Source organism: Gobius niger, assembly GCF_951799975.1.
Source record: "Gobius niger genome assembly, chromosome: 18".
Lineage (NCBI taxonomy): Eukaryota > Metazoa > Chordata > Actinopteri > Gobiiformes > Gobiidae > Gobius > Gobius niger.
In genome coordinates this window covers 2,818,584-2,832,534 of record NC_136869.1, presented here as the reverse complement: position 1 = coordinate 2,832,534, position 13,951 = coordinate 2,818,584, and the positions used below count along the sequence as shown (strand labels likewise).

The 13,951-nt window shown below is 42.3% G+C and overlaps 1 protein-coding gene across 1 annotated transcript in view; it reads right to left on the bottom strand.

Moving 5' to 3' along the window:
- Positions 1-13,951, bottom strand: part of LOC306977781 (hemicentin-1-like) — a gene marked incomplete at its 3' end in the record, with an annotated part of 211,392 nt that overhangs the window by 85,461 nt on the left and 111,980 nt on the right. The window contains exon 5 of the mRNA XM_079576223.1: positions 5,404-5,724. Within this exon, the coding sequence (XP_079432349.1) occupies positions 5,404-5,724 (321 nt within the window). The remainder of the gene's footprint in view (positions 1-5,403; positions 5,725-13,951) is intronic.

Here is a 13,951-nt window from a genome sequence, read left to right as displayed (position 1 = left end):
AACGTGACAAAAACACAACAAAAAATGATAGAAAAAACGGGACAAAAACACAATGAAAAATGATAGAAAAAACGTGACAAAAACACAACAAAAAGCCACAAAAAAGTAATGAAAAAACAAACAAGGTTAAAAATTGTGGGGACTTGACAAAAAGTTACAATCACTCTTGTAGGTCTTAGCTTTCAAATGAGGCGTTACCTTGTTGCTCTCCAGTCGAGAAGCTTTTAGATTTGGGTAAAGCCAAACTGGAGAAAATGCGCTCCGTTAAGGCGGGTGGTAAGTGCACATTTACGCTAATTTGGGCCAGGCTGCTCAGAGTCCAGGGCTGTTATTCAGTCCCAGTCCGTCCCTGGCATTAAGTACAGTAAATGTAGATACATAGATGTGTAGGTTTTGTACTTAACCCCCGTATTTACAAATGTAATTTAAAAATATACAATTTAAGTAATAAAAAAACGTTATAATTCCACAAATAAATATCTAAACAATAAAACAGAACACAAGCAGAGGAAAGAAATGCACTGACGTGGCATGAATAAGAATTGAGAATCCAGTAACACCTTCAAGATTTAAAAACAGAGTAACATTTGTGTGAACTTTCTTAGTTTTACAAAAACAACAAACAACAAATCAAGGTTTACACAAACTGATATTTAAAAAAAAGTAAGACCTGAGGAGCGGCTGAGGTTGAAATATGACCTAGTGACCTTACACAGCCGTCTGACCTGGAAACCGCCCGGACACCGAGCATCCACCAGGGGGCGTCACATCACAGTTTCTCATCAACACATTTTTTCAGTGTCGGTTCACTTTTGTTTATACATATGGATTGTAGGGGCTGTGACAGGGCTGGATTCATGGACTGAACCAGATTTCATTCAGCTCTATATTGACTCATCATCATCACATCATCACTTCCAAATCCCCAAAACACGATTCACAATCCTCCAAAAACATTTCGGGTCCATCCAAATGCATTTCGGGTTTCTCCAAATGCATTACGGGTTTCTCCAAATGCATTACGGGTTTCTCCAAATGCATTACGGGTTTCTCCAAATGCATTACGGGTTTCTCCAAATGCATTTCGGGTCTCCACAAAAAGTTTACGGGTGTCTCCACCTCTGTAAACTCTGGATAATATTTGTCTCTGTTGAAAAAGTCAAACAACATCTTTTTTTTTATCAATCATTTGACTGTTAACAGTTTATTTTAAGTATACAGGCCAATATTCAAATATCAGGAGTAAAACAGGGGTGAAGAAAATGTATGTGTTCAGTTTCTACAGAAAGTGCATAAGATGGTCTAAATGAAAAATACTTACGGCGGTTTATTGTGGTATGTTGATCCCTGAAAAAGAAAAGACTAATTAAATGTTCATCAAATACAAACATCCCACATCCACACATGGGAGGGCACAGGGCACATGGGAGGGTACATGGCACATGGGAGGGCACATGGGAGGGTACATGGAGGGCACGTGGCACATGGGAGGGCACATGGCACATGGGAGGGCACATGGGAGGGCACATGGGAGGGCACATGGGAGGGCACAGGACACATGGGAGGACACATGGGAGGGCACATGGGAGGGCACAGGGCACATGGCACATGGGAGGGCACAGGGCACATGGGAGGACACAAGGAGGGTACAGGGCACATGGAGGGCACAGGGCACATGGCACATGGGAGGGCACAGGGCACATGGAGGGCACAGGGCACATGGGAGGGCACATGGACACATGGGAGGGCACATGGAGGGCACAGGGCACATGGAGGGCACAGGGCACATGGGAGGGCACAAGGAGGGTACAGGGCACATGGGAGGGCACAGGGCACATGGGAGGGCACATGGAGGGCACAGGGCACATGGAGGGCACAGGGCACATGGGAGGGCACATGGACACATGGAGGGCACAGGGCACATGGAGGGCACAGGGCACATGGGAGGGCACATGGAGGGCACAGGGCACATGGAGGGTACATGGAGGGCACAGGGCACATGGAGGGCACAGGGCACATGGGAGGGCACATGGAGGGCACAGGGCACATGGGAGGGCACATGGACACATGGAGGGCACAGGGCACATGGGAGGGCACATGGAGGGCACAGGGCACATGGAGGGCACAGGACACATGGAGGGCACAGGGCACATGGAGGGCACAGGGCACATGGGAGGACACATGGAGGGTACAGGGGACATGGAGGGCACAGGGCACATGGAGGGCACAGGGCACATGGGAGGGTACATGGAGGGTACAGGGGACATAGGAGGGCACATGGGGGAGCAGGGGTATTCATTATTAGCTCTACTCTACGCTCTGCCTTTGTTTATGCCCCTCACACGTCTAAACTCAGTGAGACAGCGAGTCGTCCACAAGCCGGGGCGATTCAAACCATCCGCAGCACCACACGATACTGCAGGAGGAAAAGACTCGACCAGCCTGACTGTGATCTGTCTGAGAAAGATCAAACTGACATTACGTACCTTCCAACAGTAGCGGTGTATTATACACAATACTGCTGTGACAGGAATCAGACTCAGTATCCAGAGGTATTGGAGTTTGGGATTGTCTGGAGCTGCGTCACCGGAAAGAAAACAAACATTTCTATGAAACAAACAAAATAAATCTAATACAGGTCATTTGATATAATATTACTTTTAGCTAGAGCCGGGAATCGATTAAAAATAAATGAATGACTATAATTATTTCCAGTTTTCAATTTTAATCACAATTAATCACAAAATGAACAAACGGTAATGTGTAACAGGGTTCTTTAAACGAGCCATTTTTCAAACTCTCAAAGAAGCATTATTGTAGTTTTATCCACAATAGTCCTCATGCAGTCACACAGAGCGGAGTTATCTGACGGAGGGAACAATCACAGCCTTTTGTTTAGTAGTTTCTTTTTGAAGTAGGGAAAATACTTCGCCCAGGTGTTCTGAAGTTGGTGTTTGTGTGAGGACTAAAGAGCATATTCACCACCTATGATTAACCATATAAGGACAAAAAGTGCTGCACACAAAGGGCATCGAGAGGAGGATATGAATGACAAAACACGAATCCAAACCTAATAACCAGCAAAACCCTGAAGGAAAAAATCTCAGCCACGTTAGGAGCCACCGACACCTTTGGGCATACGAATTAGCTCTCATTACAAAATGTACATCTCGAGAGGGTTTTCCTTCTGTTCCTGTGGGTCAGTCCCTCAAATAGATACAGCAGCCTGACCCTCTGTTCACTTCGCTCATCGAGTAGAGTGTGCACCTCTGTGATCACCAAGTTAACGCTAATGCAGCTCATTCAATGCTATTTATGAACGGCGGAATTTGAAAGTTTTAGCAAAAATACACTGGTACTATATTCGACATAACTGCACGGACGTCGAAGTGCACAATATAGTTCCCCTTTTTATCCGCTTAGAAAATCAACATGTTTAACTATGCTTGGATCGTGTAAAGGCTCACGTAACTGTATTTAAAGGGGAAACGTGGAAGAGCTTAGTCGCTTCTAACTTCACCCCGTTTGGGTCCATAGAGGAGAGGAGGAGAGGCTAAATGCTAACAACATGTTTGTTGTTGCGTGACTCAGGTAAGAACATATCTCAGTATGTACAAACAGTGGCCTGCACATTCTTCTGTTCACGGCACACACCAAGGCAGAGAGTATGAGCAGCAGAGGTGCTCCTCGTCCATAAAAGTGGGACAGTTGAGGAAGGGAGAGAGAGGTCGGAATAACAAACTCACTTATCGCCTTTTCACCTGGTCAGGTCTCTGTATCTTTCGTCTGGTTAGACTTTAGAACAGCACTAAGTCAAGCAGTGCCGCTGTTTGGACCAGCCTTTAGTCAAATGAGCGTTTTATTTGGAGAAATCTGTGTCTACTGCAGCTCTGAAATAAACACTTAAGCTTTAAATTCTGTAGATTTAAAGCTTATATTATTAGAGAGGGAGAAAGAGAGAGTTAGAACAGATTCTGTAGACAATGACTGGACTGAAGAGCAGTAGGTGTTGTTACAGCTTTACTTACACTGTGGTGTGAATGTGGCGCTCGTCCAGCTGTAGGAGGTGCTGATGGTGCAGGTGACTCTCTGTGCAGCGCTGTTGGGTGGGAGTCTGACTGAGCTGTAGACTGAATAAAGCCCATCCTCTGTAACGTTCAATAAGATCAGACTTTGATCAGAGGCAGAGGAGGGTAGAGTCCAGGCCACTGTAGGCTCTGGGTAAATCTTCTCAGAGCTGCAGTTCAGCTCCTGTCCCTCCTGATGCACCGACACATCCAGCACTGGAGCTGTGAGAGAGAGAGAGGGTTAGACCTGGATTCATCTGTTTTATTTAACACTGAAACCTTCCACTCACTGGTGGGCAAACTGCGGCCCATGGGCCAAATCCGGCCCCCAAGCAATTGTGTCCGGCCCTTGACTCCCTCCATAATTTATTCAATTTGATTGATTGTGTAGCGTGTTTCAGACGCATCATTACCTTCCCCCGCCAGAGTGAGCTCTAATGCCTCTACATTTTTCCTTTGACTTATTTCTTTCATGACATTAAATACAACAAAACTGCTACGTCAATGTAGTTTGAATGAAAAGGAGAAGAGAGAAGAGCGATCTCATGACATCTGCCTCTCTGTTAACTTCACTTCAGTTATTTTATCTTTCTTTAAACATTACAAAAACCATCAAGCAGGTTCCAGACATAATTAAGCATATTTAATCAAGTTCCAGTTACAGCCCTCAAACTCAATTACACTTGTGTGGCCCCTTGTAAAAAAGTATCGCCCGCCCCTGCCCTATTAGGTAATTCGATGGACAGCTCTGGTATTTGTAGATGCTATTGCTTTATTTCAGGCAACAGTTGGAAGGTTCGGCTGATGGTGTTTGGACGATTAAGAAAACCGTCCCAACGCTCAAAACTTGCCTAAAACTTGCTTGAGGCCAAGTATTTCAGTAGAAACAAAGCTATAACCAATTAACGACTGAATGTGTGTGAACCTGCTTCAGGTCGAGTAAACGGTCACAGAGAGACAGATGACAGGGAGAGAGTTGAAAAAAAAAAATCTTAAAATAAAATATAAAAAACAAAAGCTTCTTATTAAAATGAACCTCAGTTTGTGACACATTTCCTGATCCAAGGAGCCTAATGTTTAGTGAAGCGCCACGAGGAGTCAAAGTGGGCTGTGCAAATGTCCAGCTTGGACCTGGACTTGATTTATATATCATTAAACCAGGACATCTGAGAATCACTGTGTTTCTTGATACTTTAATATCATGTATTGTTTGTTTTGTGAGGGTATGTTTCATTTTGTTTTTGTACAGTTAATAATTTTTAATTGTATCCGCTCCAAATGAGTGGGTTTGTTGCTGTAAACCTTTATTTAGCGCAATTATGACAACATTACTCACCATAAACCTTTAAGTTCACAAAAGACTCCTCGGCTTTGTCTGGTGTGACTGTGCTGACGTAGCACTTGTATCTTCCTTCATCACCGACTTTGACCTCGTGGAGCTGCAGTGATGCGTCTCCGGTGCGGATGCCCTGGTCAGACAGAGAGGTCCGGTTTCTGTAGTTCTCATGTTGGATATGAAGCTGATGTTGATTCTTGAAATAATTATGAACAGGAGTATCCCCTGGTTCTTTTGTCCAGTGAATGACAGGATCATCTCCAGGAGTGAAGGGACAGGGCAGGACACAGCTCTCCCGAAAAACACAGGAGACGTCGCCATCTGAGAGAAAAGCAAGAGTGGGAAATATATTGAAATATTCTGTTTTGATCACATGTTGTGGGTGCACAGGCACAGGGAGAACAGGAACCGAATGTTTTACTTCGGTAAGTACAGTACAGTTACTTCAAAAAACAACATAAAAATACCTAAGAACAAGCAAATAGCAGCTTTAGATTTAGAAATACATAGGCTGCACTCCCCTTTTCAGCCAGCAGAGGGCGCCCCTGACCGTCAAAAATTGAAATCGAAACTGAAAGTACAAATGTTTTCTCCTTTGTGTGCGCAATCATAAATACTTTATAAATACACGACGATTGTGTAGCCTACTTCAGCATGTTTTACTCAGTGATTCAGAATACACTGTTTAAAATACAAACTGAACATCTGGAGTGAAGTCTCTTGTGATTTAGGCAAATGTGTTTTATGAGTCCGAGGAGGAAAATGAGCGACATTCGTGCTGACATTTATATATAGTCTATGGTGCTCACGCGCTTCTAAGGTCATATAAGGTAGATTGTCCTGATGAAAAATGAGCCTCAGAACCTGTCACGTGTGTTTACAGAAATATTCCTTCTGCTGAATACACCGTTATATTACTTAGACTAATCTGTCGTTATAGAAAACCAGACTGGACTTACCCACACAAATGCAACATGACCAAGAAATACAACTAATCGTAAGAACGAGACGCGCCCACATCATGTCACCGATAAACAAAAGAAAAGGCTGTTCCTGTCTTCCTGCCATTTACGATATTACTAGCTGAGACCCGGCCTTCGGCCGGGCCTCGCTAGTCTCCACATTTGATATTCAGAGATTATGAGTTATTACAAAGAAATGTCCAGTGTAGTCCCTATAACCCGTCACTCGGTATAGCTGTAGACCTGCAGTAAGTAGACCAGTGGTTCCCAAGCCATTCCTAAAACTATGGCCACTACAAATGTGTAAAATAATGAATGCTAAAAATAATTTCAAACAAACTGCAATTGGAGTGTTTGATGCACCTGTACTCCTTTCGTATATACTACAACGACAATATGTGCGACAAACTCAGGGAAGCGAATTCAAGAGACAGTGGAACATGTAGGCCTATGGATAAATATTAGGGGTTCAGCTCTCACGGTTCGGTTCACGGTGCAGGACACGTGGTTTGGTGCATCACGTGTATGTGCAATCAAAAAAAGAATAAGTTGTTTTTTATTAGACAGTATTTATATCCTTAGAATACAATTGGCAATGCTGTCAAAGCCGCTTTATAGAATGTAAAGAAGAAATAGAAAAGAAATGGTACAGCAGCAAAGGTAAAAAATACATACATTAAAAAAAAAAAGCTACAGTGCAGGCCATGCGCTCGTTAAGTGGTAGTTTCAGTTTCGCTTTCCGCACACGGAGGCTGAAGCACTCGGAGCAGCGCGTGTCATTTGAAGCTCGTGTTTCTGCGTGTACTTTTTTTCGGAGACAAAACTTTGGAGACGGAATATGGCCAGGATTGGATCTTACGCATGTGTCTGCACCTCGGACATTCAGCACTGGATCTATAATGAACCACAGCCTCGGTCACTGCAGGAGAAACTTAAACAAAGACGCGCAGATGTGTTTTGGAGGATGTCACTGTACCTGTGCGGAGCGTCTGCAGCTCCAGTTTAGCGGTGAGTGATGATGACACATCGGCCTGTTTGGATGCGCGCGCGCACACATACACACACACGCGAACACATCGCCCTGTTTAGATGCGCGCACACGCACGGCAGTCAGATCTCGTGCACTCGCGTTGTTGTGACGGCGGGTTGTCATCGGACAGCAGCACCGCGGTCCATATGGACCCGTGGCCAATGCCCGCGGCGGGTGGGACGGTCACGTGTTGGCCTCTGGCCAATGGCCGCGAGCGGTCTCCCATCCCAGTCCTAACCAGGCCCTTCCCTGCTTAGCTTCAAAGTCGGTATTGGAAATAAACATGGCGGCGCCCAGGCGGCGGCCATTGAGATAGCGTTTTCTATTATAGATAGGGTTGGGGGAAGTGCGCGCGCCCTCGTCACGTCATCACTCTGACAAGGCAAATTCAATAATTATAATTTAGGAAGTTTCAGACATAAGGTTTTTTACCTATACTTTTTGTATCTGTCGTGGACCTACACACACACAAAAATAAAATTAAATAAAATTTAAACATGTTGTTAACTTTTCCCGTTACCCCCCTTAGCAGACAGGGGAAACAGGGGAACTCAGTGCAGCTCCAGGGCTGAAGTAACAAATACAGACTTCCGAGTTAAAACCCATTCGTTGCTCACGTAGTGCAGGATAGTAAAGAGGAGGCAGCAGTTTCCTTCGGTAGCTGGCATTTATTTTATACCGCCACAAAAACAGAACTTACAACACTTTTCTTACGGGGCCGAGCCGAATGCGTGCGGCCATGATAACTTCAAAACAAAACACGCACCCCCTTCTTCTCTAGAAGATAAGTCAGGCGCGCCCTCTACTGGCGTGGTGGTGGTAATGCTCAACCAAACACTACTCTTGCAACAATACTATCAAAGGTTACACTTACACGATGACGGCTGCTGCGCTGCGTGTGGCTGAAGACCTTGTTCCCCGTTCGCAGTCCGCTTGTCTTGCTGGTCTTTGGTGTTGCCCCCTCGAAATCACCAGGGAGAATCAGTCGGCTTTTCAAAGTTTATTTCGAGCTCAAATAGTACAGAAAAGAAAAGGGTAAACATAGGTCCCCTGTGAATAAAGAATAAAATAGTTTTTAGCGTACTATGGATTAAGTTAAAATAGATACAGATAAAACGACACTTACACGTCCCAGATGTGACAAGGCTTAGGCCACGGCCCGACTACTGCGCCACAGCTTCTGCCCTGAGGCTGTGGGCCTTGTGGCAGGCATATCGGGGACAGAGAATTGGAGACAGGAAGTGAATCGGAGCTAGCGAACGCTGGAGAATCGGGGCTACGGTGTTTAGCGCATGCGCAGGCCTCGCTTGTTTACGGCAGCTCTTTGATAGATACTTTACTGATCTTACAGATGGAGAAAGTGTTAATTAGGCAATGTGTAAATTATGTCGGCTATATTTATGTAAAATACATTGAAATAAATAATTGTAATGATGATGATAGAAATGATAATAACGATTATGAAATCATTGTTTTCATCTCAGTTCTGTCGCTATTTTCACAGCTTTTTTCCAGAAGCTTTTGGACTGGGGTAAAGCCAAACTGGAGAAAATGTGCTCGGTTCAGGTGGGAGTTAAGGGGTTAAAAAAAAATTTGGAAACGATAAGCTACACAACAAATAATAGCACCATATTCTACAAATTTCTTGAGAATAGAAATATATCTATTGGTTGATTTTTAATTTGTTTTTTATTTTATTTTACTAATTTTGTTCTGCAATTTATCATAAGTATTTTAGGCCTGTTTTTATTTTATGTGCCTTACCTTTTACTTTTGTTTGTTTGTTCCTTTTGTTAATATAACACGATTTCAATAAATACACGATTTATTAATACTTTTTTTTTCACTCATAAAAACCTGAAATCCAAGCGAGAAAGAGAGATCAAACCATCAGCAAAGGATGAAATACGAACATGAGACTCAAAGATTTACTGCCTGTAAAACCACATTATCTTACCCTGTTCTTCTTACGACCGGAAAACATAAAATAGTCATTGTCATAAATAAATAAATAAAATAGTCATCAACAAAGTAATTTACCAGGAAACATGACGGCAGGGGCGGACTGGGACTGAAAAACGGCCCCGGACTCTGACCAGCCCGGCCCAAAAAGTGCATTTTCTCCAGATTCGGCTTTACCCAAATCTAAAAGCTTCTCAACTGGAGAGCCTCATTTGAAAGCTAAGACCTACAAAAGTGATTGTAACGTTTTGTCACATTTTGTGTTGTGTTTTTGTCATGTTTTAGTCGCTTTCTTTCTTTGCTTTGTTGAGGTTTTCATCTCTTTTTTTATCATTTGTTTGTTGCTTTTCCGGCACATTTTTGTTCCGTTTTCATCCTTGTTTCGTCACTATTTTGATGCTTTTGTTTTAAGCTCTTAGATTTGGATAAAGCTTGGTTAAATCAGGGGGTAAGAGGTTAAGGAGAACATTGAGAGGCCAAACCGAGAGCCCTTCTGTGCTCTTCCAGAATGGACATATGGCCAGTCCGCCCCTGCATGACGCTGGAATCACGTGGGAGCAAAGTTTTTCAACGCACAGCAACAAATGTGGTGAAAACATCTGGATATTTCATCATTTGCGTTGTTTAATTCAATTTAATTTAGTCAAACTTTACATTTAGGCCTATATTACTGAAGCATTTAATGATATTCTGCTTTATGGACTAAGCACCGAGCTGTTCCTTTGTGAAAGTAAATGATCTTGGTCCCTTCTTTTTATTCCTATGACAAAGCTTTTGTCTCATGAACCCTTTTGAATATAACAGAGCTATTTCTTTGAGTGAACAAACGTATACCTCAACACCGCAGGTGCCAAGCTGGAGGATTCAGATTGTCGTGCTTGTGGTCAATGTGATGCAAGAAGTGGAACAGCTGTGTGGGGTTTGGGCAGGCTGGCAAGGCAAGTTTATTTGTAGAGCACAATTCATACACAAGGCATTTCAAAGCGCTTCACAGTTGCATGAAAAAAAAAGTTGCACTAAAAGGCAGATAAAATACTCTCAGTGTCATATGCACGAGTAAAAAGAACTGTTTTCAGCCTGGATTTGAACATCGTCAGAGTTGAGTCTCACATCCTCATGAAGACTCGTCCAGATTTTAGCTTTAGCCTCAGCGTGTTTACTTGAGTAACTTTTTGAAGAAATTGTACTCTATTTTCTTCATACAGTGCTATTGACCTTCTACTTGAGTCATATTATATTGGAGTATCTGTATTCTACTAACATTCTAAATAATTGTTACTTTTTCCACTGTGAGTAAATATTTACTGCATGTTCGTCTCGTCGTCCTTGTTCTTCTGAAATATTGAGTTTTTATTTCTGACACATTTGAATTGACAGGCTGGTGTTTTTTTTCTTTTTGTCGCTGACAAAGCTCAACAAGCAGAGCATCGGTTGTGGTTGTGTGGTTTGCGCTTCACCATTGTCTCTTGTCACCGACTCACGCAACTTCTTCAGAAGGCTGTCAGTGCTTCACCTGCAAGAGCAAGTTTGAGTTTAAGTGACTGTGAGTGACTTTACTTACACAGGAGTCATATATTGAGGTTTCTGTGGGGGAAAAAAACAAGCTAGAGTTGGTTTGATATGTATCACAAAGATTTAATTCAAATAACTGTGGTTCTAGAGCAGAGGTAGGCAACGTCAGGGTCAATATTTTGACCCATCAGAGATCAAATGCTTGTTAAAGTTCTCTAGAAATGTGAAAAAGATTATCAATTCCTTAAAATGTCTTAGCAGAGCATCGTTTTAGACCATAATCCTAAAAGATAGTGGATTTGGTCTGGCCTTAGAGCAGATAAAACCTATTCTTGCCAATGGAACAAGCACAAGTTTTTTTCTTAATTCAGATCATTTTGTATAATTTCAAGTGAAAAATAAATATTTTTTACAATAAAAGTTAATTTGTCTGATTTCCAGTGGGATTTCTATTTGTTCCATTGGCATTAGCGTTTTAATCTGATCTTAAATTAGTTCAAACCGACTCAAATTTAACATAAAAAAACTTTTATCAAGTGATTTTAAGTCATTTATCTCATTTAAGATGGACGTTTTCCCAGTGTATATGATGTACAACACTGGCATATGTAGAAAGTGATGCTTTACTTCAATTGCTTCAATTGGAGGGTCCGGCCCTTGGTCTTTTGACGATGAAGAAAACCGGCCCTCCACCGAGCAAACTTGCCGACCCCTGTTCTAGAGTATACGGCCTTAATTACGACAGAAACCCCTTTCAGAACGGCTTTAGTTCCGTTGAAGATGTTTTTGTTTACTGTACCTTTTCCTTACAGCGGTAGATGACAAGGGCGATGACACTCATAAAAAACAGAGCCGTGACCATCCACTCCAGCACCTTTAGGCCTGGATCAGTGGGTTCTGCAGAAAGAGTATGTGTCAGCTGGACTGGGCCTTGGTTATGCAAATGAGATCCTGGAGCTTCACTGCAGCTCAGGAAGTGGATAAAGGTCCTGTTTATTCATTCAGGCTTTTTTAAATACTTTTCAACCCCTTTGTCTTGATGTTTTTGAAATATAACTTAAACATAGAGGCTTAGATGACTTTTTCCCCCTCCACATAAAAAGTTGCCTCACGCACCTAAAGTAAAGCCGTTCACCCAATTAACCTCTTAACTTACCTCACAGCCATTCTCTCTCTCTCTCTCTCTCTGCACGGACTTACAGCTCTTTGAGCCTGAGTCTCTCCTCCTGAAGTCCTCCTTCGTCGGCAACACTAAAGCTGTACGTTCACAGGCTAAGGGGAGGGGTTAGCTGTACAGGAAGAACATAAGGGAGTGAGATGATGAAACATGTATTAGATATAGGAAACCATGTTGGTGCTGACTGGTGCATGTGAGTGTAGACCTGCTTTGAAGTCCCTGAATTAAACACAGAACTCTGCAGGGCCTAAGTGTGTCCTTCCTATACTTATATACAATAACAACATAAAAAACTTAGCCCACTTTATTATAAATTGAACATTTACTGCAGCTTATAGTCGCTCTCGTCCTCTGGAGTTTCTTTCACAGCCAGAAATTAATTGAAGCACCGTAACCTGGACAACAAAAAACAGGTCTAAAATAAATATACGTCTATAATGATGATAATTTAGTTTATTTATATCAGAACAATGTGGCTGCACCAGATTTGGCAGTATATGCTATCCTCCATCTGTACTCCTAAAATACTTCAAATATTAATTTTTATGGGTTTTTTTGTGTAGCAGGTGCAGATCCCAAACACCAGAGACAGACTTTTATAATCCATCTGTCATTTGTGCTTTTCAAAATGTTCTCATCAGATCAGATTCATATTTAATTTATACATTTTGGAAACTCAACTTACACTTGGGTAAAAAATCACAATTTGTTATAATCAAAAACTTTTTCTTTTTTTATTTAGCAGCAACATAAATTACAACAGCATTAGAACAGCACTTAAACTTAAACATGCACAATAGGCCAGGATGAATGATGTGTGTGAGTGAATGTATGGTGGTGGTCAGAGGGTCCGTTGGCGCAGACGTGTGTAGTCGCGAAAGCGCCTCTGACAGTCTCCCCCAGGGGAAACTGAAGCTACAAACGTAGTTTACCACCACCGAGTATGGAGTGAATGTACAATTGTCTCATGTAAAGCGCTTTGTGACTAAATGTCTGTGAAAGGCGCTATATAAATAAAGATCTTCTTCTTCTTCTTCTTCTTAAAATACATATGAGCATTCAGGAGTTATTCCTTCAGGAGAGTCTGTTAAAGAGTGGTAGGTCTGTCCACAGGAAAAGCTTTGTGTTCCTCAGTCCAGACGTGGTAAAGAAATGTTGGATCCAGGATCGTTTCAGTGTTTTACTGTGATGCAAACGGCAGCTGTCAGTGATATGGTATGAACCGAGGGATACATGGGAAATGTGAATGGATTGACAAAAATAAAACACAGAATAAAACAATGTCTGTCGACTAAAATAACAGTTGCCTCTCTCCCAAGGGAGTCCTATTTTTAGTGGGAGGGGAAACTGCAGCAAATGTACATCATCTGATGCGGGAAACGAACCCGGGACCTTCTTGTGCACCACCACATTAAGCAGGGGCGGACTGGCCATATGTCCATTCTGGAAGAGCACAGAAGGGCCACTGGCTCTAGGGCCACCGGTCCCGCCTCAACCGAGCTTTACCCAAATCTAAAAGCTAAAAAGAAAAGCATCAAATTAGCGACAAACAGAGGATGAAAAGTCAACGAAAATGTGCCGGAAAAGCAACACAAAAAGTGACGAAAAATGTGACGAAAAGTCAACAAAAACATGACAACAAAGCAACGAAAAGGCGACAAAAACACAACAAAAAATGATAGAAATAACGTGACAAAAACACAACAAAAAATGATAGAAAAAACGGGACAAAAACACAATGAAAAATGATAGAAAAAACGTGACAAAAACACAATGAAAAATGATAGAAAAACGGGACAAAAACACAATGAAAAATGATAGAAAAAACGGGACAAAAACACAATGAAAAATGATAGAAAAACGTGACAAAAACACAACAAAAAAGAGAATTAAACGGGACAAAAA